This window comes from Camarhynchus parvulus, chromosome 2 (assembly GCF_901933205.1).
Source record: "Camarhynchus parvulus chromosome 2, STF_HiC, whole genome shotgun sequence".
Taxonomy (NCBI): domain Eukaryota; kingdom Metazoa; phylum Chordata; class Aves; order Passeriformes; family Thraupidae; genus Camarhynchus; species Camarhynchus parvulus.
The window spans coordinates 41,629,800-41,656,248 of NC_044572.1; the positions used below are offsets into that span (position 1 = coordinate 41,629,800).

Below are 26,449 nucleotides of genomic sequence, written 5' to 3' on the forward strand. Positions count from 1 at the left end.
TCACAAACCAACTATCTGAACCCATGTTTTCACTACTTTGTAATCCCAATAAGTTTTCAGTGTAGGATTGCTAAATCTTTCCATTGTGTAATGCATTCCTAGCAATTTGAATATTCCTTACACCCTTCTTTCCCACTTAAGTCAGTTTTCTGGACCAGATTTTGTACAACTTCCAGTTTGAATCCATAATGTGACAGAATTTTTTTATAGACATTTACAGCTGGACAACTACAGTCCCAGTCAAATCTTCAATTTCTGACTCAATCTTCTGGAAGAACCTCAACTCGTTCGGAAAGCAGCTTTGTATTAATCATGTCCTTGGGTTCATAAAGGTAGCCTATGCTGGAGTCCATGCTTCATAGCTGGACCCTGTCTAATCCCAGGTTTTATGTTTAAAATTGTATGGATGTCCAAATACTGCACACTAGCACTGACAAATCCTGCTGATTGATGACAAAAATCTTCCAATTTTCCATAATTTCCAAAACAAAATTGTTTTCATTATATTATGACCTAACACAGCAAGTACTTCTGGATGGAGAGGGACGCTGGGTTGCTTCTACAGCAGGCTAGCTTGGTTTCACGTTTTTGGAGATTTTTTTTCCCCAGTTACTTAACTCACTGATGCATAGAGGAACTTTTCTTTTTAAAACACCACTTTAGGTCTTCTGCAGATATCTTTTCTCCTAAACCAATCTCACAATACATACTTTATGATCTGCTTTTTATTTTGCTTTAGCCATAAAAATGCAAATTGTTTAAATAAAATACATTTATTTGAAATAGGACAGTATTCACTCGGACTTAAAAGACCTTGATAGGCACACACTGGAATAGTAACAATTCATGCATTTTCCCTTCTCAGACCACTGAACTCATCATTCCAGACAATGTGACAACTACTACGATCTACTCAATAGTTCAGCAACAAATTAACTCAAGAACAGAAGCAGCTTCCAACAGAGGAGTTTCACTACCTTCTTCTTCAACCACTGTTCTTAACATTTCTGAGTTTTCAAACGTGTTTTCCTTTTGCTCCATTCCAGCCTCCCCCAGTCACTGCCAACACATATTCTTCACTGATGCCATAACCCTCTAAAGGAAGATTTTCAAGAATAAGGAATCAAACTATTCTGTAATTTTCTTCATTTTTTTTAGAAGTAGTTTAAAAATATATAAGAACTGTAGGATAGAAAGTAAATTACTGTGTCAAATAAAAGCAAACTTTATGGCTCCAGTAACTGAATAAGATGTCACACAGAAATGTTTCATTTTTAGGAAACTGTATCATACTAGGACATCCTGTACATCACATTCATACAACTGCTTCTTTTTTTCCCTTTTTACCTTTTTTTTTAACGGAATTATTCAAGCTGATAAACCATAGCACACACACATTCCACAGCCAAGGACTTTATTATTAAAAATTATCTCCAAAGTTGTCATTTAAAGACTGATGATCAGGAGAACATGCTTACACTCCAGTAGTTCTACCACCCTGTCTGCACTGAGGTTCCTCAATTTATCATTTTTTAACATAAGAAAGTGTAAGAATCACAGTATTCATTAAAACCTTTACTGACTTTGAGCATCTCTGTACGAAAACTGAATTTTTAGAACAGTAATTTTTTGGCATTATTGGAATTCAGTCAAGATGAACTACAATTTGCTGGATACTTTTAGAGGTGTTCCACATCTAAAATGCAGTTAAGAAACAAAGGAAGTATTATCCACAGCTACCAGGTGAACAGCTTGTTTTTGCTGATAAGGCCCTTCATGATTTTAACATCTGCAGAATTCTCACACAAATAAAATATTAAGAGACATCTCCTTTCCTGTCTTGTCAAGTCCCAGCAAGCCCTCTTTACGAACCAGAATGTCATTTCTGGCTCAGTGAAGAAACAATTGCTACTGACCAGCTCATCAGGTCATCAACCCCTGCTTAAAATCCCAATTATTTTCAACTGTCTGAACTTCTCTGTAGTGACAAATGGATATGTTGCCCAGATTTTACAGAAAAAGAGACTACAGTAAGGATAAACATTAAAAATTGCTTAGGGGTTGCTTTTTAGGAAAGAGGGAGAAAGAATAGGCCTAAAAATAACACATCCATTTGTACCCATCAGGCTTTGAATTCATAGAGAATTGTGGAGAAGTACATTCATCGTACTAACCCATGCTTCAGTACAATGTGGCCATGCTGAGGGGTTGCAATTGCAATTTTGGGACAAACATAAACAAAAGGTACAAAGTTGAGTCTGATACCATTAACAGCCCCTACTGCTCACAGCCCATCACACTGGCTGGATACCAGTAATCCTTGCCACCTTCCTTTTCCTTGTTCTGAATTCACTACTACTTAAAAATTAACCAGGCTGAAATTTTTGTATTGCAGGTCAAGAGAAAATGGATATAACTGGGGGAATAAACAGGCTGCTGTAATTTTAATTCTGGAAATGTTATTACCCAGCTTGATTCAGGTCACAGATTAAAAACAGAGCTTCCAGGCAGGAAAATATGCATTCCTTCATAAGAAAAACAATGAAGAGCTAAAACAAAACAAGAACCAAGTATCTACATGTCACTTCTAATGATCTGCATGTAATGAAAGGATGGTAACCTTTAGAAAGACACAACTCTATGAGATTCTAAAACAAGATCAAGGAAACACACACGAGAAAATTAGATGTACACACAACAACTTCATTTCCCATCTGAGAGGAAGGCAGTGCTCTGCATGACACAAAACTCAGTAGCTAAATTGGTTCTCACTGAAGCCAAGCCCACAGGAGTTGTCTGCAATCACCTGGACACCAAAAGGAAGGAAGCTGTCTGGTCCATCTTCTCCCAGTCCCATCTTTCCACTTTATCCAGGAGCAAGGCTTTGCTCCTTTGAGAAAGTAGAATTACAGAAACCTACTTTGCAGCCTGTATGGACAACTGCTTTTCTGCTCCAAGTCTAAGTGCAGTATTGTTCTGTCCCAACTAGCAATAAAAATCCTACCAATAAACAAGGCAGCTGTCAGAAATCAAGTGCAACACATTCTTCTGTTTTCCCTAAATCTAGCTAAATTGGGCTTTACATTCAGATGTTTAGCTTTCACCTAGTCATCCTCAAGAGGATGCAAAGTAGAATGCATGTAGTTAGTCAAGGAATATTCTAGTTGCAAAGTACCTTAAGAATACCAAGAGAAACAACTGTTAGAAGACCTTATTACCAAACTTGCTGAGAGTCAGTAAGTAAATGACAAAAAATAATTTGCTTTCATTTTTGTAACAAATCACTACAAAAATCCAAAAGCAAAAACATACAAAAAGCCCCCCAAACCTAAATACTGGGGGTAAGGGTGACACACACACTAAAAATCAGGGGAAAAAATCTGAGTTTCTTCCTCAAAATAAACAAAAAATATGTATAAGTAATGAGACAATCAATTATACCTAGCTTGTGAACGAAGCTTTTACATACTAATATTTGTAAATCCCTCTAGTCACATTAGCAGTTATCAAAACTGCTGCTGAGCAAACAGCTGCATTACCACACAGCTCCAAGTACCTCCCAAAATTACACCAGCTATGGAAGGAATCTTATTGCCTTTTCTTTTCTGTAACACAAAGCCTCACCAAAATTTGCAAGCAATACAGAAATATTCGACCTCCTGAAAAAATATGTCACTTTTTTGCTTGACACTTTCTGTAACAACGTTTCAAAAGATCTGACAGATTTGGCAAGCACACTTCACATCAAAAATCACCTGCTGCCTAGCATCCATTCATCTTTCATTAAATACTTATAAAAAATACAGAATTAAATAAACAGCTTAGAAGTTGGCCTGACATACCAAAAAATACAATTCTCCAACAAACTAAATACCAAATCTGAAGGGAAGTAATCAAAAAGAAGGCAGCACTGAAGGCAGCCACTGGGGGAAGGCAGCTGCTTAGAGCACTAATAAGTCCAACAGTGACTGACACTACCATGTATTATTCTTTCAACATTCTCTCCTTTAAGTAGGGATATGCACATACACACAGAACACACTTCCAAGATGGCAATATATGAAGACAAATCAATAATGAAGTGATATTTGACCAAGGGCAGTATTTTATGGAGATTTCTGTCTGCTACCTGTCACATCCTGGAGGAGACTTCACGGACTGACTAGAGAAAATGTGACCTTTGCTTGGTCTTTCTGCTACTTGCTTTTACAACATCCACAAATGAATCAAATATATTCATTTGACAGCCTGGTTCTCATGAAATACAATGAGAGACTTGCAGCAAATTCAGTCACCTAACATCGTGTCCCCATAACACACAGTCTCAGAGCCTGGAATTACCATGCAACAGAGTTTAAAGAAAACCACAGCCCACTAAATTGGTGTGAGTCAGCCAGGTCTAAATCACAGTTCTATCTCAAAATACTATCAATCATCTGTAATCCAAATTCTCTACAATGTGAAGGTACTGAATTTTAGCAATCCCAAACACAAACACCCCTGAAAAAGGCTGTTGAACAGAAAACTTATATTCGGTTGAAATATACCCACAACCCTCTCCTTCACCTCAGCAACTAGAGCCTACCCTCTGAACTACTTTACTAGCAGGTCATAAAAAGCAGTAAAACCTCACAGAGTCACACACCCTATGTCTAACACACACTAACTTCCACTGATCCTAAGCTTTATTATTACTTCCCTCTTATGACGTACCAGTGATGAATTGAACCTTTATTGCAGAGGTAAAGTTGGTTTATGCTCCCCTGACTTGTACCTCCTGACTCTTCCCCTCTCTTCTCCAACAACTAGTGTTGCTGAATATTATGTCCCATCTAGGAGAAGCACCTTGATACATCTGTAGATTTTTGGAGCTCTCTTCTGCTGCCAAAAATTACAGACTGTATACAGAAAAGCACTCAGCTAGGAGAAAACCCGCATGACCCCGACTTTTTATGCCAGACCCAATGTTAGTTAGGATTTCACCTGGAGATAAAATACTTTCAGGGACTGAAATATTTATGAAGCAAACAACAAAGGCACAAGGAGTGACTCTGGATAACAGCTCAAATGCTGACACTGAGAAGGAGACAAGGACTGGATGACAAACCTGGATGAATATCAGGCAAACTATTCAGGTAATCAGACCACAAAACAGACAGCGAAGACTGCAAATAGAAGTAGCTCAAATTACAAGACTACTCTAGCTTCAATTAAGAGTAGCTGTAGAGTAGTTCAGCTACTTTCAAGTACTGCTGTTTGTTCAATTTAACAATGAGAGTCCAGAAATTAGGAGTATCATTCAAGTCGTGTCTTAAGCCAATTACAGAGACAAAAGGAGTCTGTTATCTCAGCCCAAACTATTTGGCCCCAGCATTAAAAGCCAGGGAAATTATCTATGTAGGTAAACTCTAATGATCCTCACAGGAGAATATAGTCCCATATTCAACAATAACAGCCTGTAGTGCTAAGTCAGGAATCTTCAGGGAGTGGACCTGTGCATAAATAAAAAGGAGTAAATGTCAATGCAAGCAAAATGGCCATTGGAGTTCTTTCAAATTCATTTTTACTGCTTACTGGAAACCAAAGTTGCTTTAAGACACAATGCAAAAACCTCAGAGGAAAGACATGCAACTCTACTAAAAATTCTATTCTAATAACTGCATTATTTCTTAAATAGTAATTATTGAACTAAACAGCTAAATCACTGAACTATCATTACTATTACTTCTCTCTTCCTTCATTTTTTATTTTTGAACACGAAATATAAGGTTTAGATAGCATTCATAAACCATCTTAATAAAAAGATGTCACCAACCTACAAGTTTTCAATAGAAACATGTTGCTGAAAATTAATTAGAACAGTCACATGTCATGATTTATTGAGACAGAACATCAGTTGTACTACAACCATTCTGCTGCCAACAAGCAAGAAACAATCTAGAGAGGAAATGAAGTGGAGGGATGAAGGAGCAGACAAGCGGAACAGTTTGGCAACAGCATGTGCCAAAAGGTTTTCATTAAATCTACCTAAAACTAAATAAACAGAAGTCTGAAGAATCATTTGACACTGCAGTCTAAAAAAGCACTTTAATAGCTAGACTTCCAACCACCATTCAGAGCGAAACACTCTTCTGCATCAGATTATATGTAGATTAGGCTAATTATTAGGTTAGTGAAAATTGAGGGGTTTTGCTACTTCCCACCAATTTCAGATATATTTCATTCTGTTCAAGTTACTGATATGAAATTCTAAAGAATGCAACACTCCCCTGGAAACTAAAACCCTTTTAAAAATTATATTTAATCTCATTTACGTTTCTATAATCTCCATGGATGAAGACTTAGGAAATCAGCACAGACATCCTCTTATCATTGCTTCCATTCTATGTGAACAATTCCATTCCAAAACTCCTTTACTGAAGAAAATACATGAAGTAGATTTGGTATTTCTCAATATATGATCAGTTAACTAAAATGAAGGGTGAAAAAGATGGTTAAACTTAAGATATGAGTCCAACTTATATCTCCAAACTCTAATCACTTACTTTAAGCTGAAACATGTTTACACCACAGTCCACAGCAATGGTGCAAAATAAACAGCAACCATTCCCCCAAAATCTCAACGAAGTGTTACATCACATAATTGGGCAAAGTGAAAAACGCAGCCCTTAAAAAGCACAAGTGAAATCAGCGGTAAATTCTCTCTCTCTCCCTCCTCAAGGAAAAATTACTGGCTTGCTCTTTAAAAACGTAGTGCAGCTGAACCAGCCTCCCCTATTTGATGTCATGCAGAGCTCCTGCTCTGTCACTTTCCCTGCTCTGTCCCCATCACTGTCCAGCAGCAGCACACAGCAACACATCCCAGTACAGCACCAATCCAGGAACGAGAGCTGGATTCAGAATAACACAGCCAGGTCAGTCTTTGCGTAGAAGGGAAACTTTGCAGAGTCATGCATACAGCAGAAAACAAAACAAAACAAAACAAAACAAACACAACAATAACAACAACAACGAAATTCCTCTGCAGCTACAAACATCACATGGAAACCACTGCATTGTCAGTATTTTCAGCTGTAGGTCTTGGGGATAACTTGACCCCAGGCCGTAATTTGGTACAGGCTGACTAAGAAGTCACAGGTCTCATACCCTGTGGTGAACCTATGAGCTGGAAAGCTCCTGGCTCAGGTATGTGTGAGTCAAGGTGCCTTGGGAAAATATTTCTAAAGGTGGTTTCAAAGCCCAAAAATGCAAGGAATCAAAGCATAAAATAAGATAACAGCTAAAATGAAGACACCCATCCGGTATACACTATTGCCAAGCAGACAACAACTTCACTGCATAAATATTCCTATCAGGATGGATCCAACTGGAGCTCTGCCTGAACTGCAGCTGAAGTGCCAGGTGACTCTCCCCTTGAGGAGGGATGCCTCTCAAGGTTTAAGATTCCTTACTTGACCAAGAGATCCTTCCTTACACAAAGCAGAGAGATCCCTTACGTGTGACAGATTCTTGGAGACCGAATGATAGCCTGCGGAATTAACTCTAATGAAACAGTGCCAAGTCACACAGCTGCCTAATATTATTATAGATATCGTACAGATAATTCCATTACAGATCAATTTTTGTCCAAGTCTGAGACTAAGATTGGATCCAGCTCCACATATTCTCCATAAGGAGTTAAGAAGGCAAGGGGGTTCTCTCTGAATGCTGTGAAATAACATGAGGGTCCTCCTTTCTCTTCACATCTCTGGTCTACATGTGAATCATTCCAACTTGATTCTATTTCAACTTTCCTGTGTAGATTTCTTCCATTCAGTAATTAATAAGATGAACCTTGCCATCAAGCTTATTGAACCTTGTCAAACCATTGCCAAACCTTTTTTAATTCCATCAAATTCATTTAACTCTGTCAATTTATTAGTTTGCCTCAGTTAAAAGTACTGCTGCTTCTCTTTTTTGAATGAGGTGCATATTCTACTCATCCACAACAAGGTCACAGGCATTTGTGATTGTACATAGCAATCCTGACTTGACAGCAGAGAGAAACTCACTTGTTGCCCCGTTACCAACTTTCAACCACCCAAAACTCCTGGCAAGAAAGCTTTTACTCAATTGTGTGCAACTACTTTTCCCCAGGCTGAAAACAGAGCCTGCCCCACAATAACAACTACTTCACTAAGAATCTTAGAGAGTCAAAAAAACTGATAGTAAGAACAATTTACACCACTCAGTCCTGGCAAAATAATTTCTGCTGTGCCCAAATTTTAAAATTACAAAACTCCTTTTTTCAGGAGCCTCCTACATTACACTACATATGTTTCTGTCAAATCTCTTGTTGCATCTTACTGAATGACTAAGAGTCATAGTGGCTGATCAGCTGGCAGGTACTTTCAAATAAAATTTGATGCCATTCTTAATACAAAAGCAATCAGTCTGTTCTGCAAAGGTCAAACTCACTACTAACTTTTTTAAAGCTTAACAACTTCTGCTGTCATTCCTATGGTTACAATCACGCTACTATTAAAAACAATTTGGGAATTTCTGATCTAATCCACCCCCCCACACAAAAATAACTCCTTTGCCATAACTGAAACTATGAACTTTTGAGCTATGTACAGCTATGAACCAACAGCTTCAAAAGGAAAGTTTAAATTCTTCCCTTTTGAAATAAAATAGTACATGGGTATTGAAGAAATTAGGCCAATAATGACAATATTATAGCAAAATCACATCATTTTAAACATGCTGACAATGTCTCTGCTTATCAATGGCATAAAGCAGAATGAACTGCCTGGAAAAGACAAAACTATGGAACAATGAACTAACTTAATGAGACAAATAAAACATCTCTTAGAGTCTTCTTCTAGGTCAACTTCAGGTTTTTATAGTCTCTCAGGTCAGGCTTGTGCTCTTCCCTTTAGCTACAGGTAAAAACTTTGGTTAAATATAGCAAAACAGCAGGCTTTTTTATACATGACAGGTTGTAACATCAAGTTGTGAGATATCTATTAGACTTTAATGGTTCTAGTAACAGCTGAAACCCCAAATCTTACTTTTAGTGCCTGAACATTTAGGTTACATTTCAAACTTTTTCATGAAACTCCACAATTATAATAATGAAATGCTACAGGGAGATTTGGAAGAAGGAAAGTTACTACAGCATAACCATTTCCTCAACTAGCAGACATAAGCTGTATGTTTTCCTTCAGTTACCAGAAGTCCATAGCTTTAAAAAACAGAAGCAAGTAAAATTATTCAACCACACTAAGTTCTCTTCAGTAACGACTGATAATTTATTTCAATGTCTTTCCTGCAAGTGTAGTTTAAAGACTTCCTCCATCTAGCTTTTTTCCTTGTCCCTAATTATGATTAAAAAATCAATGGTGTGTTAAGTACTTCTCTACTTCTCCACTTGTCTGGAGCCTTTTTTTAGTTTATCAAATGTTGTCAACTGTTTGCAAACAGTCTTAATAGATGTTGCTCCTTACCTGATAGTTTCTCTTACCTGACACCAAATAGACAACATATGATTTATTTCCACTTCTTCCTTCCCAAAAAAAATAACTCCTCTTGCTCACTGTATCTAGAATATCCAGATTACAATCAGAAATGCTCAAGCAAAAAAGGGTAGGGTAAAAAGTGTAGGGTAAAAAAAAAAAGAGAGTAGGGAGAAGTCCAAAAAGAAACATCCCAACTGAAAATTCAAACTACAGAGAGATGCATTTTTTAAACAGCCATTTCAAAAACTTACTATTTCTCAAAATAAAACATTGTAAAGCAGCATTCATTCACTTTATGGAGCACAAGCTGTTAAGTCTCTTTCCTAGCAGAGATTTGACATTTGAAGGTCACCCCTGCTCTGCAGTGCTCTTTGGTACCCTATTACCTGCCTTCACCACACTCCTCAGTACTCACCCTGGTCTTGCACTGCAGCATTTGACAAGGTACCTTTCTCTGCTTTTCATTTCATTTCCAGCACTGAGAAGCAGACAGCATGATAAAAGAACAGTGTAAAAAAAAAAAAAAACCCACACACAAGAAAAATAAAACACAAACAAACACCAAAAAACCCACAAATTAGTTGGAGGAAAAACTTAACAGCAGACTAAAACACCAGCAACAATTTTAGGCCTCCTCTAAGAGTAAACCTCATGCTTGCTATTAGAACTGCAGTAGCCAGCTTGCCTCCTATGCAGTCTCTGAAAGAATGAAAAAGCAGATAACAATGCACAAAAAGAATTTCAGGGAAAAGATCTATAGCAGGGATTTCAAGAAGCTGAACATTTTCCTGTGAAGGAAAATACAAAAGGTAGTTTGATTTTTTTTCCTTCAGCAGTATAACCATGACACAATTTAAGTGAACCTTTGAACCCACTGCTGGCCCGTGTACAGAAAGGAGGTACAAGGGGAGTGCATTAACCAACTCACAAGTGTAAAATACTCCTTTAAACAGAAGAGATCCATCCAAGAATCCAAGTACCTAAACAGAAGATAACACCACCAACAAACCAGAATGTAAGCACAAAAGAAATGGAGGTAATAAATAAATAAATAGCCAGAGCAGAAATAGTTTTCACATTTCCAGAACCAAGTCAGTTTTATAATTCTATTCACTTTCTGTTAAAAAGCAGGCAATTCAGCATTCTAATCATTTAATCCAGTTGAGGGAATTATTCAATGAAAGATAAAACTCAACATGAGAGTTCAGAGTAGATATTTTCAGTCTCTCAGACATCTGTTCCTGGTGTCCTGACACCATCACAAGTAAAAAATATCTGTGAGAAAGTGCACTATATTTTTGCCTATACCAGCTGCTTTCTCTATTACTAGAGACAGTTCCAGTAAGCTTTCCAGCTCCCTCAGTTGAGACACCTATTTCCACCTCTTGTGCTCAATCTGTTCAAGTGCCACTTTTGAAAAATCAATTTTTAGGCTCAAGGGGAATAAAACCTACAAAAAGCATCACGTCATTAGCCTCCTCTCTGGAACCTAAGGTCACAGCTCATCTACCTCTAATTTTTAGCACCTGTAATATTTTCATATCTGATCTCCTTACTTTCAAATGTTTTCTTCTCCTCAGTCCATCTCCTATAGCACTACTCCTCCCTATACTTGCTGTCACAGTATCAAAAAGCAAGATCAAATAAATGGGAAAGAGAGAGATCCTCAGAACATGGAAAGGAGGGCAGACGGACTCGTATCATTTATCTGATCCTGCAGAAAAGCTTAATATTGCACTGCCAACCTGTTTGTTCAGCTCAAGGAGCAAGACTGCAGCTGGCAGCTGCTCAGCTCTTCTCCTCAAGGCTGTAATTCCTCCATTTAAAAAATAGCATAGAGAAAAGATAAAAACCTAAGTGATGAGCAGTTGTAAGCTGCTCCAGTCTGTTTAGACAGTCCAGCTATTTTCTGCAGCTCATTTCTCAACTCAGGGATTCCCATTAGAAACCCCATGCCCAAGGAACAGCCACCTAAGCCTCCCACCAGTTTTCACAGTCATCTAACCCCTCTAAAAAAGGTCAAAGCACAGGGAGACACTTCCAATACTTCTCCCTCACAGACAGGAGCACAGTGTGCTAGAGGAAACCCTGCGATACATTTGAATAATCTGCCAGCCTTTTGGTTCAGAGCACAGCAAAATTACAGTATCTGCCACAGGATTTCCTTCGGCCAACAGCATTTAAAGCACTGAATGAAGCAAGCCATGCCATGCCATGCCTGCCATCTATCCTTTGGGCCCAGGGGCTGTGAATCAGCTCAGTAGAGCTGAAAGCCCTCAGCACTGAGCTCAGAGGCACAGATGCAGTGCTGAGCACACCAGGCCATGCAGTACTGAGTGCACCAGAGCAGCCAGCACAAACCACCACAGCAAAACACTCCTGAGCATGGGGAATGTGGGCATCACCTGCCCACAACCCCTAAGCAGCATAGGGTATGGGCATAAAGGCTGGGAGAGCACTGGAAAGCTGCAGAACCAAATTAGCAGTTTGAGCCCCTGACCCCCTGGCAAGGCCAGAGGAGCTGAACGTGGCTGTCACAACCCACAGGTTATCAACTGCTCACTGCAACCCATTCTCACATTTGTGAGCTCTGCTCTAAGATACTGGCTGTTCTCACAGCTTCTTATGACTATCCAGTCTAAATTAGTATCTTAATTAGAAAAGAAGGATAAGTGTACCAGTGCTTTTCCCAGCATAATTACAGTTTCACTAGGGTTTTTACTATCAACATGTAACAACTAGGGGGAAAACTGGCAGTCCTGTTAGCAAGATATTTAATGACAGAAGAAAAACAAAGAATTAGAAGTTTCTGGTGTTCCAGTCTCTGGATGTGTTTTTCTCATCCAGGAGCAAAGAGACCCAGCTAGACAGAACTACTCCCAAATCAGGTGCCCCAGCTTTCACTTCTAGGGAAAATTATCAATTTTCCCCTAACCAGAGCAATTTGAGACTTGGGATTAGAAGAGATAATTCTGAAATAAGCCTCAATAGCATTGGATTAAAGTGGCCTCCCAGAGAGAAAAGAAGGAACAGAAAAGAAAAATATGAACTACACATTTTATCAGCAGCCTCCAGATCCCTTGTACTATCTCCCTGATGATGACTCCACTTGGCATAGTAAACTGAATTCCATACCGGGTGTGGAACAATTGCAGATACACGGCACGACGCCTGGTAAGTATTAAATGTATACACAGACTTAACTGGACAGCAGCATCAGTTATAAATGTAGTTTTTACAAACAGAATAAGGAATCACAGACATGCCTTGAGATGTTCAAAATAGCTTGAAAAAACAAAAGAGAACAGAGGTACTGGCAACAGAAGGGTAGACAGGAAAATATAGCATGATTACACAGTTAATTTTTTTAAAAATTTAATTTTACATAGTGATCTACAAAAAAAAGTAACTGTGTTAATAAGATTGCCATACCATGAAAGATTCTTCTTTTTTTTCTCAGTACATGTTATGTTAAGAACTGGTAAGCATTTCATTTATGTTTTTTAAATGACAAAAAGTTTCAAATATATTCAAGACTACTCCTGGTTTGTTTTTAGATCCATTAGATTTCAAGTTGACATCTTTTCAATAGTCAGAAGCTACTTTGTTGAAGTCAACTTTTTAAGAACAAGATCCCATCAAAGAAAGATACTGACTGTACTGTATTACAGTAATGCAATGCAATGAGATTCAAAGCATAACCACATCCTATCCATGGATATTATTGCATAAATTTTCAATTAGCTGCCTTGAGTCAGCAGAGTTCTACTGAGGTGGTATCACAGTTCACCGACTTCTCTGCCAGACCTTCAGAGTTCATCCTTGTTTTGCAATGCCCTGTCCTCAGCAAGAATCACTGCCAGGAGATAGAAACTCTTCACTATTACTTTCTAGACTGCAGCTAAAAACACCAAGGAATAAAAGACCTCAAGAAATAATAACCTTCCTGTAAACTGAAAAATTAATGTTTAGATTTGAAAACCATCTTGCAATCAATCAATGAGAGTCATTTTTAGACCTCACCATTACACCAGGAAAAGAAAAACGCTATATATTTATAATCTAGCAATCATTTAATGAGGAAAGAGGTGGTCAGTTAGAGATCCAGAATCTCTTACTCTAACCTCAGGAATGTTAAGCATCACATCTGATGCTTCAAATTTTGTGAAGTACCTGTGGTGTTTTCAGATGAAAGATAAAAACTTTTAAAAAAACCTTTGGGTTTCTTAAGAAAACGCTATCACCCTTAAATATGGTGTTAAAAGTTTAAACAATAGAACAGTTGTGCTACAAACCAGTTTTAGTAAGTATTTTATTTTTATTGAGTAATGCACTGCAATACTGACAAAAACATAAGCTCATGGGTGCAAGTTTTTTTTTTCCTTTACCATTTCTAACAAATTAGAAAGTGAAATAGTTTGAAACATCTTTTATTAGAAGAGTGCTCATCTTCATCAGTCTAGGTCACCAGAGTTATAATACCCATACAAAACTCTTGTATTCAAGAATCTAGCTTTCTGATACCTGCCTCACATTCGTTTAGCTATTTTTGGCTTGTGGACATATCTACATTACTCATGTAATTTATGTGGAAGATACTTACAGTAATAAAATCTGATTACCACCAGCAAAAGGGAAACAAAAATTTTAGAGGTCATTTCCAGGAGAAAAAGATACATACATGATGCCAGGAGACACCAGTCCTCAAGCCAATTCTTCATTCCTCCATTCCACTTTGTACTTCTTATATAATTAATTGAGGATATATTCTCTATAGCTGTTCTAGACATAAAGTATTTATCATGTATTCCAAGTGAATACATGAAATACCAGATACTTTCTAGCAGGCAAACACCTTCTGAACACATCTATTTCAACAATAATTTTTGTGCAAGTTGATGGAATAAAACATCTGGTTTTAAATTTGTTCTGTGGTTTCTTACTGCAATGGTTATAGGAGCTGTTATTTTCACTTTCAAAATGCGGATAACTTATCATCTAGATTCTCAAACTTGAACCACTTGAATGTTGGCATTTCTCCCAACTGTAAGTTTCATTTAAAATACTATTTCACTGGCAAAACCTGTTGAACAAGAAATATTCATTTCACTACCATATACAAGGGGCTGAGAACTCACTATGTTATATTAATGCAATTTTTGTGAACTGCATACACTTCTTATATATAGGGAGAGAAACACACAGGAGAAAAAAAGAAGCAAAGGCAAGTTAAGGTCATACTTTTGCAATTTCTGAAGTCCTCAATTTTGTGTCTTCCCTTCTGTTCATTCCTCCGAGCATTAGGAATTTTTCTTTTTATCCACAATCTTAAAAGTTCCCAGTTGGGAAGAATGAACATATTTGATGCAGTATTTTCTTTACACATCATATGGGAGAAAATACAATATACAAAGTAAGAATCTCGATAACAAGATCAGCATGCTAGTTTCCTTCCAGCTCTTCTGCACCCAGCTTGTTCAAACAAAGCTTTGCAGAAACCAGACCTTTCTTACATCATCTCAGAATAGTTGGAACTTTTCAACTTTCTCTGCCAATAATTCACAACCCAATAGAGTTTCCCTTGCCTTTACTTGTAGGACTATTAATTCATTGACTGAATGAGAAGTTTAAGTTTCCATGTTTGGTCTTTATCCTGTCAGCTGATATGCAGCAATCTTTAACAAGTATCTTGTCAACACTGACTCTTAGAAACCTATGTATAGAGTCCACAGAACCCGTAAGAGGGTGGTTTCATCAACATGTTGCAAGATATGTAGAGCATTAGCCTTGATCCTTCTGAAGAAACAGCATTTAGATTGGTGAGCAAACATAACTTCTGAAGACCTTTATACATTAGGCTGCTGCTTTGTACACACATATATAGATATTTCTAGAAATACTGTTCCACAAAAATCCAGATCATCAGTGTTCCAATCAAAAATGAAAAAACAATATTTATAACCTTTAGCAAGAAAATAATCATCACAGATGCCTGAATTCTCATATAATCAATACTGTGTTTAAAAGGGCAAAGCTAAGTCTGGCACGTTAATATATACCCAGGGGGATACTATCAGTAGCTTCTTCTGACTGCTACTACCATCAGTCCTCTACTTACCTGAAATTAGCTCTGCTATGGAAGGTGGCAAAGGGGAAGAAAGCAAAAGCAGAAAAATCCTCATTACACATTCTGCAATTTAAAAAACACTACTTTCCTCACTACTTCTTGTGTGCCATTCTTAATGGCAGTATTAAAATAAATAAGAGCAAATTATCTCACCTGGGTTTTCAAGACTTCATTCAGAATTCATGTTATTCAACTTCCAGACTTTCTTTTTAAAGAAGTAAAGGTCTAGCCTTGTGCTGTCCTCAGTTGAGCATCTACTTCTGTCTCACCCCTGTTTCTTCCCTTACACAGAATCACAGAATGGTTTGGGTTGGAAGAGACCTTAAAGATCATCCAGTCCCACCCTCCTGCCATTGTGGGGGACACCTTTCACTAGAGCAAGTTGTTCAAAGCCCCATCCAGCCTGGCCTTGAACACTTCCAGGAATGGGGCATCCACAACTTCTCTGGGTAACCTGTGCCAGTGCCTTGTCACTCTCACAGTAAAGAATTTCTTCCCAACATGTCATCTAAACCTACTCTCTTTCAGTGTAAAACTATTCCCTCTCCTCCTGTCACTACAGTGTGCTTTGACTTCACCAGCCCATCTTCCAGATGCTCTAATCCCTTTTCTAAGACTCTCCAGCTATTCTACTCATTTCTTTCTTCCATTGTTCTATTGCCAAACTATCCCTTCCTTCTACTTGCATAATGAAAATAGGATGAATTTCATACACTAACACAATGTAAAACAAAGCTCACTAAGCTGGTAAGATAAAACAGGAGAAAAGGAGAGAAGCAAAGAAAGTAGAGACAAAACCCACACTACCCTTTATGATGCGGAAGGCAAACCTTTCAGCTAAAAAACAACCAAAATAAAAACACCAAAACCAAACCAACCAACCAACCAAAAATGCCAAATGCTTCATGTTTGCAGCAGTAAATAACTTGTTTTGCTCCTCCACTGTGCTGGTTTGGGCTGCGATAAAGTTAATTTGTCTACACCTTGGGACCTTCTTCATGATTAAGATCATTATTTTCCTCCTATCACCATGATAAAAGCACTACACAGAAACTTGACACAACTCCAAATAATGGCAACAGACAAGAAATTGGCCTTTTCCTCTCTTCTTCCCTCCTCTTTTTTTTTTTTTTCATTTAATAAATTCAAGCACACAAATAGCAGAATGCCTGGTCTTGCCTGCATTTGCTTAAACAAGTCTTCTTTTACTAGGAAGATTTTCTCCATATTCCAGGGCTGGAAAAACACACACACTTTTCTTCAGCTGAGGTTAAACACACTACTCTGACTCCAGTGTGCAGATTTTCTCTAGTGTGTGTACTCTACCTCAATGGAAGATGCAGCATCCAACACAGCTGTAAGTGGAGTGTAGTTCACAATTCTGTATTTAGGGTAAACACTGAAGCTTTATCAACACACAGCCCCACCTTACATTTTTGTACTTCCTGTCTCACCACTATTCTTGACTGTGCTCCAAGTCCATTCTGAAGCAAATCAAATAAACATCAACTTATTTTATAAAAAATCTTGTAAACCTGACTAGAGGCACACTATATAAGGCACAGCTCTTAACCCTGGAACAGATAACCCCTGAAAGGCTGTGCAGTTGAAAAAAGCCATTTCCTCAGTCACTGAGAAATATGTACTTGATACATGAACTTGTAGTAGTAACTTACTCAAAACCACAATAAAAATAGTAATTTAGGGATTTCAACTTAGAACCACCCAACTGACAGCCTAAGATCTTTTCAGTCAAATACTTCTTCAGACACCCACAAATGCTGATACCCAACAGCAACCACATTTAGCCTGTGTTAATGTCCCAAACAAGCACCAAGCATTTAGCAATTAGTACTACACATCAGTGTATCCCTGTCTTTTATTTTGAAGACTCACACTCCACATTTCACTGCAATTTTAACAAAAAAACACCACCAACAAAACTGTTAGGTTACACCACGCATATAGTGAATGACAAAAAAAGGTTAAGGTTCATCAATACTTGGTGCATCCAGCTCCTCTTCATCAAAAACAATGGGCAAGCACCCAAAGCACAGAAAATTACACATTAAATGCACTGAAAAACAGTTAAAAGATGGAGTTAGCCTCAAAATATAACTAAATGAGGTTATTTGAGTGAATGTATTTCTAATAGGGTATTCTGGCAATCAGTACTTGGCTTTGGAGTGCTTAGCAATGACCTATATGGGAGGAAAAATTTCCATAAAGATTGCTGATGATATGAAAATAGGCTATCATCAGCCAACATCATGCTTTCCAATACTGTCAAAATAAAATTATATATCTAATGACAAAAAAGTCATAATTACAAGATACAGGATTCACCTGGAAAAGAAATGACTCATAAAAATTCAGGGTAAGGAAAACTTACTGATTATTTTGGTCAAATAATTCTTCCAACTAATAATAACTTTCCTCAATTATATTTTAAAATTATTGTCTTCCTAAACAAATAATTAATTTCTGGTTTTTCCCCCCTCAAAAAAACAGGGCCTGCACCATGAGAAAGCCCAAGAAAGATCACTGGGGATATGCAAAAACATGCTAACTGTGGAGAGAGCAGTCTGCAGGTTGACAGCTCCCACAGCAATCCTCCCCAACACCTTCCCAGACAAACAAAAAAAAGGGTAGTGAAGTGCTACCCTTCATTCTGACACTTCTGGCACTCACTTGGGTAGTAGTATACCACATGTTCCTGGATCAAGTAGTATACTGGATACCAGAAGAAAATGGCATAACAAGCACCAGGATGCTGCAGCTTAAGTAAATAGAAAATAACAAGAGTGTGGGTATGGAGATATCTGTCAGGAGAACCCAAGCAGCACCAGGGAACATGAGGTCTCAGTGTTGCCTGGAATCAGACTAACAATAAAACTTAAGAGGCAAAACTAACAACCTAATTTTTAAAAAAATAACCAACAAAGATCAAAAAAAGCTAACAATCCTTGAACTTTTTAAGCAGGGAATAAATATTGAGTTGGAGCAAACAGAATGCATTATCCTTGTATTTGATCCCAAGTGCAACTACAACTGAATGCGTACACAGTTCTGGCGTCCCATGTAAATAAAAACTTTGAAACACTGAATAACCATCAGGACTATCATAAATTACTGAAGTTACTGGGAGAGCTGACTTGTGACTGGGACTGTAACTGAGTGACTGGGAGAGCAGCAAGAAAACACCACTGGTCTACATACTCCAAACTCAGACAAAAGATCCACTTCATCTGCCCAAAAACAATGAATGTAGAGCCCAAATGCGATATGAGGTATCTTCAGTCCAGCACCATGAGCTTCAGTGAAGAGTTAAAGGCTGATAAAAAACTGCCTGTTGTACTTAGTGTCTAAGTAGTAATTAACTCTGGGCAAATTGTTCCCATGGCTATGATGAAGAATCCTCTATCACCAGAAGATAAATCCTCAGATCAATATCCAAAGAGAAACACAAGTCTAGACGCAACAGAAACCATGGCAAATACTATGGCTTGTGCTATACAACTGAGTAGTAAAGAATCTCCACCCTTCAGCTTTAAATTACCTACAAATTAAATGCTATCTTGGAAAGTGAAGTGCAGCAGCATTTAGACAGCATTTACAGCAACGTTTTTTATATGCAACAGTTAAGTACTAAGCAAACTTTGTCTCTCTGGATTGTGTTCCAAAAAGTAATCAAACATCTCAAGAAGATATCCACAAAAGCCTCCAAGATCTAAAGCACAATGTCGAGATACTTGTAAAAACAGTTGCATTAGTTTATTATATGGAAACAAACTGCATTTTTCAATGAACTAAGTTCACGACTTTTTTTCATCATTCATTATAACACGTATTTAACAAATATAGTTGTACATTAAATAGCCATTGTTATAGCAATTTTTAGCAACTTTTTCACTTAGAAAGTTCAGTCTTTTAAATATATCATTAAGAACAAAGAGTATTAGGTGAATCTAAAGACCAAACAGATTCTTACTGAACAAATGGTTTCAAATATAAAATGACTGGGGAAAACTTTTGAATACTTATATACTCATAAAGTTATTCCTGGCACATTACTTAGTTTAACCTACTGTCACTTCTCCTACATTAACAAAATCCATATTCATAAATTGGTGGGGCTTTATAAATGAGCCAGCAAGTGCATGTGTGCTCCCTCTAACCACACTTATCATTGCCTTGCTAAGCACAGAAATCACCGTTGAAAAAGCTAGCAGCAAAATGAGCTAGTAATAACAAAACCCAGAGAAGGGCAAGTGCCTGTTTCAGTGCCAGTGCCAACTGCCACTTCTCTGCACTGCCTGAGAGCTAAGTGTGACATCTGGGTAAGGGGAAGACCACACTCTATTTTGACTGTCACTTCATTCCCTCTGGTACAAGACTGCTGCTCGGCTCTGAAGAGCACTCACAAATCCCAAATATACTGCCTGAGTGAAAATGCCTGAGTCTCATCTGTATCAAACAGATTTTTCCTACATTATCATCAAGCATCTTCTGCATTAGGTTATTATCCATTTTATGAATTTATCCTCTGCATAGGCATAAGCAGCCCCAGCACCATGTGATACAAGCAGCTGAGGAACAAAGAGCTTGGGTTACCTGCCTGGGGACAAGAGAAAAGCCCATGGCAGTTCTCCAACCAGAATCCACACCCCCACAATGCAAACCAATTCCTTAACCACGAGACCCTCCTTTTCAATTTTAGCCTGAGGTTCAAAGTTGTCTTCTTCCAAATGTTCCCTGCAAGCACTACTGAAGGGCAGAGAATTATGGATTTCTCAGCCTCTCTCTTACCTGGTTAAAATTCTTTCTCTGACTTTGCTGTTGGAAATGCTTTCTCCATTCTCCCAACAGAGATGGTTTAGAGGCAACAGCAAAAGCTATTCAAACTAATCAACTAGCTTGTCATTAAACCAGTTAGGTTTAATCAGTCACTAACTAAACAAAGAGAAGGTACACCTTAACTTAAATCTTCCTACAAAGAAACTAGGGATATACATTTTAAAAGGCTGATGTACTTCTTTTTAATTTCATTTGTTTTTTAAGTGAGCATTGATAATACTAAAGGGGGAAAAGTTTCAATGGCAAAAAATGAAAGAAGGAGAGGAAGAAAAAAAAAGCTTATATTTCAATGTGATTATTTTTGCTACAGAGATTTTAGGATTAAGAAAACAGATTAGTGCCTTAATCCAAAACAGAACATACTAATAACTGACTTTTTGGCATTTTAAATGCCAAGTTTATTTAAGACTAATGACATATATCTTGATTTAAATAATGTAAAATATGCAGCTACTGAGTGTTTAGCACAGGAAACATCATTGCTCCAGAGAACAAAAGTAAGTTTGGTTTAAGTAGATTTCTTCCTTTTCACATTGCCTCCTACTACAAAGAGAGCCTACAAGTAAAGGGACAACACAGTCTCCAGTAAAATCTATTTTGCAAGTAAAATCTTTAATAAAATGTTAGCACTATAGTATAAAAACACCTTGACATTTTAAGGTTTACACAATTCCTAATAAATTATAAGCAAGACTCCAAAATTCAAGCAGGAGATGCAGAACAACAGAAGAAACAGAATATATTGTATCTCCAGCTCCTTAAAAGGGAGTCTCCCTGTTCACAGACTCTGCAAATAAATCCTGGAGGGTGTTACAACATTACACAAAGCCCTGGATAGACATGCCACAGAATCACACTAAGACCAAAAAATACGCAGTGGAGGAGCTGGTGTTAATCTAATTCTGGTAAGAACACAAAAAAATCCCATTTCATCAAACTTCACAAACATTAAATTAATTGTGTGCCTATTTCCTCCTTCTCAGATACTGTCTACTGTTAGGCTATTTAATATGGCTAATATGGCTTATTAGGAGTGTGGCTTATTGTTATACTAAAAAACCCCAGTTTATTTCTCTAGGACAGATTTCCCCCTCAGCAGCTATACAGGTCTACCACAGTCATATAGTTTGTTCAGTAATCATATACTGGTTTTTTATACTGGAAAAATGCCCCAATTTATTGCTCGAACAACTTGACTGGTACCATTGAAGAATACTATATATACTATTATGTTTGGTATATACTATACTGAAGAATATTAGGAATTCCAGAGGTGCTAACTACCTCAAAACTCTGCAGGCAGATGTGTCAATCACAAAACTCTGTGAAAGACCAGTTAGCTGATTCAGAAAGAGGGAGAGGGAGGTTATTACTGTGTTTGAAGGTACCTTTGCCAATTCTTCCAGGAGGTCAGAATCTGTTTCTCCGGAATATACATATAAATTTTTAAAAATAATAATAATTAAAATGTTACAAACAGATTTTTGTGCTACAGCACAATACACTGTTGACACGTTTTGTCAGCATACATAGAAAACCCTCTCATAAGAGTTGCAGTCAGAGCAGCACAAGCTCTGGGAGCCAGTGAAATCAGCTCTTAAAGTGGCACTAAAATTTGACAGCTACCTCCTGCTTGGGACACTGATAATAAGAAAGGGTTTTTCTCTTGTGGCAGGAGTCAGACTGCAACTGCTCTGTGCAACTACACAAGAAAAGATATTACACAACAGCATTGGAGAGCCTGATAAAGATCCTGAGTGCAAAAAATCCTCAGACTGCCCCAAAGTACACTTTTTGTTGACCTACAGGGAATGCAGCTAATCCCCAAAAGAAGTCTGGTGGTGCCCAAGCACAAGAAGTCAGGCATGATTCATGCAGGCTGGTAACACAATACATTTCTCAACTGAGAGAGGAAACAGGAGTAGGCCAAAATAATGTTTAAAAAAACACCTGGGCTACAGAGCAACTTACACAAAGCAGCCCAGCTCAGAAAAGCAACAACATCCATCACCCAGAGCTCCATTTATTGTTGTTACAAACCCAGATTTAAGTCCCAGCTCAAATGCAGATGACCCAGGACTTTCTACACGCTTGCAGGATAAAACCCTACCAGTGCAAGTACTAAGTATTTTCAGAGGAAAAGCGGAGAGGGGAATGCAGACATCGTAAATTTCCCATTACCTTGGGAAAATGGGGATTTTAAGATTTTTTACATTTTGTCAGTCTACTCAAAAGACAGGATAGTAACATCACAGGCAGTAAGTATTTCAATAATTTCAAAATAATTAATGAAAAATAGGTCTTGCATGACATGAAATGACGCTACAGAGACATATTTGTCCATCAAATCCACATAACTCCTGCTTAAAATACAAGCTCTACCCTCCCATACACATGTAACAAGTAAATCCCAATAGAAATTATTTGTAACAGTACTTCAATTGAGAACACAATTACTTGTAATTTCATAGTAAAGACAGCCAGATGCCCTACTGTCTCAGACCAGACACAAGTGTTCTTATGTCAAAAAGTCTGTTTCAGATTAAGCTCCACTCCCTATGTCCATACCTGAATAAATCCACAGAAAGTTACAGACTCAAGTGGAGACACTGCAAAGGCCCAGGCCCCTTGACACCTTTCTCACACAATAAACTGCCTCAAAACAACAAAACAAAAACCACTGTTTCTTTCTGCTTGTCATAAAGGTGAGGAATCACCTCACTCATTTCCAAATCAGCTTGATCCTGATCTGCTAGAGCAGAAGAAATGTATTTCTTAAGTAAAACACAATAAACACTTGGAAATTCTCAAAATAAGAAGTAATGCAGCTACCCAGATTGACTGATTTTGAGGCCTTCAATTACTTCAGTTAATGCTTATAAATGACGTGTTATGCTTCAGTAATCATATTCAGTTCCCTCATCCACAATCAGACTATCTTGCATATGCCTGCTAAAGGAACATTTATTCAGAAGTGACACTACTTTATTATAATTCAAATTACAGTAATTGCTTCAGACTTGTAAAGGCTACTCTGCACACTAAGTGTTGGATAAAGTAGGAAAGCCTTTCAACTTCAATACCACACAGCAAGAGCTAACATTAACTACATTTAAATTATTCAGGCTAATGGATAAGGAGCTTTAAAGAACATTCCAAATCCACAAAAAGTGAACTCTGTCAGTTTTCACTTTATTTTCCCATTTTATTTATATTCATGCCATCTGGTTGTATTGATCATGCAGTTGAACAATCTTGTGTTTTTTCAAATGAAGTAAATGCAAAACTAATTTGTCTGCTAACAAACACGCTGCAAGTGCCAGCTACGAAGTCACTTACAGACTGTTACAGAATGAGCTCCAATTCACAGTAAACACATTCCATAACAAATGGAGTAACAGAAGGCCAAACGGACAGCCATGCTTGAAACCATGGATCACCACTCATTTATTGAACATTATATAGTAAGATCAACTTCTGCGAGCCTCAAGTTTCAACTGATCTGTTTAGAACTTGTATCAGATCCCACATCCCAAACCACAGCTACACGTATCAACAGAATAGACTAAGTAAGCAAACTAAAAAAGTTACTTATCCTAAAAGCTGTCTCATGATAAACCACTTGCTCAAAAAGCCAGACTTACAGAAAATAAAACTGGCAATTGACAAAGCACAATAAAGCAGTATTAAAAAAGACTGCTGGAAGTAAACTATCATTAATTTCCAAGTGCTGTGGCAGAACTGTTTAAGTGACATTTGTCTTTTTTCCATCATGCTTTCAGGTAAAATTTCTTGGGTAAGCACAGATTATGCACACTATTTCCAGCTGTTAGCCTTATCAAAGATTTAATGTCTCCAAATACAAAAAACAGGCAGCTTTAGAGCAAAGATTTATAAGCAATTACCCCTCTTTTGCAATTTCAGATTACAACCCTTAAAATCACACACAGTAAAAGAAGCTACTGTCTCAATAAAAAGAGATGGAAGTGTCAGGGGGAAAAAAGGGGGTAAGGGGGCTTTTAATTTTGAGTCATGGATTTCAGGCCTACATTTTAGGTATCAAAATGTGTTTGTTTTTTAAACAAAACTACAGGAGGACCATGTAAACCAACAAATAGATAAAAGTCTAATGTGCATCTAGAAGAGAACTACAGTAACCAAATGACAGCAAAAAAGGCCTTCTCTATGTCGATGCCGAAGCAGTCAAGCTTAATGGAGATGTGTGCCTCCAGTTCATATCAAACTTTTTAATTTATAGCTGGTACACCTACACATGGCCTCCAGTGTATGGAATTAGACCAGCTCCTGAAATTCTCCAGGAAGTACTGCTACGGTAGTCCTAGCACTGATTTAGCCACACACCATTCAGCACCAGAGCATCACTGGCATTTATGCAACTCTGTCACTTATAAGTGCTTTAAATTTACTGTCAGAACATCAAGATCCCAGCCATTCCTACATTCTTATTGCTTGACATCACCTAATATAAGTAACAGCAGGTTTTAGTCTTTTTGTTTGTTTTCTTAAAGGTCTGTACAGAGCTTTATAACTAGTCCAATTCTTGTTCTCTCTATAGCATCTTCTCTTTAAAATCACCACAGTGTTGCTTTATATTATATATGTTTTGGACACATATCTTTGTCCATCCACTAAGAAGACAAAGTTAAACAACAAAAAGTGAAACATCACAGGACATCTCTTCTGCTTTCAACAGATCCCAACACAGCACTATTAACTCCACAGCCTGGCTCCAACTCTGTAAATATTTTACCCTACAACTAGACCAAAACCAGACCTTCCTCGGGACTTCCACAGATGCAAGTCAGCCTGTCCACACCCAACAAATTGCAGGACCTGGGCCTGTCACCGTATCAGCATAAATGAGGGCTTGTGAAACATGTAGGACAACAGCAACATAAGTTATTTTATTGAATGCAAAGGTAACTGTTTCCGCTGTCCCACATCATAGCGAAAAAAACAAGAGTAATAATCACAAGCATGACATTTTCCCCCCTTTATTTTGGGAGACTCCCAGTTTTTCATTCTTTAGTTATCCAAGCTAACTTCACAGGAGAGGGATACTAACGTGATAGAAAAAGGAGCTTAAAAGCGGAGCCCTGTCATGCAGGGACAGCAGTATGTACAGCCTCAGCCCTCCCTACCCCGGCTCGCACCTGCGGCGGCCGCGCCGGGGGACAGCGCTCCGACCCTGCGCCGGGCCACCTCCCCGCCCGCCCTGATGCCAAACTCGGCTGGGAAAATAAACAAGTCCAGCAAAAGGAAGGGGAGCGGGCGCAGAGGGGAACGGAGCCCGGCCTCGGGACGCGGGGCCCGGTGAGGGTTGGGGTCGGCTCGGGCGGCAGCGCCGGTTGCCCGGGCACCATCTTGGGGGCTGCCGGGGGCGAGGACGCGGCCCCGCAGCGCCGCCGGGGCCGGCCCGGCGCTTTACCTGCTCTGCCAGCCCTGCAGGAGGTTCGTGTATTTGCTGAGCGTCCCTTCCAGCACCGACTCCCGCCGCCTGCCGCCGCCGCCGGGCGCCTGCGCGCCCCCCGGGCTGGCCGCCGCCGAGCCGGGGCTGCTGCTGCCGCCGCCCCCCGCCTCCATCCAGCCTGCCCGCGGCCGCCGCCCGGCCCGGAGCCCGCGGCTGGCGGAGGAGGACGAGGGGACGAGCCCGCCGACGTGGGGCGGCTGCTGCTGCGGCTGCTGCTGTTGCTGCCGCCGCCTTCGCCCGCCACTTTCTCCATGGAGCCCCGCGGCGGAGGCTGCCCGTCCGCTCCGGCCCCGGCTGCCGCCCGTGCCCGGCAAAGCCCTGACTCACAGGCGGCGCGGAGAGGGCGGTGCCCGGGGAGAAGGGGCTGGGCCGCGGCGGGCGAGTGAACCGCCGCGCCGCCTCCTCCTCGCCAAGCGTTGCGGGGAGCTGGGCGGCGGTCGGTGCCCCGAGGCTCCGCGGGGTCCCGCCCGCCGC

At 39.0% G+C, this 26,449-nt stretch overlaps 1 protein-coding gene across 1 annotated transcript in view; it reads right to left on the reverse strand.

Moving 5' to 3' along the window:
• OSBPL10 (oxysterol binding protein like 10) overlaps positions 1 to 26,228 on the reverse strand; it is a 113,351-nt gene extending 87,123 nt beyond the window's left edge. Inside the window, 2 exon segments of the mRNA XM_030965151.1 lie at positions 25,934 to 26,150; positions 26,153 to 26,228. Coding sequence (XP_030821011.1) covers positions 25,934 to 26,150; positions 26,153 to 26,228 — 293 coding nt within the window.
• Positions 26,229 to 26,449: the final 221 nt, after the last annotated feature.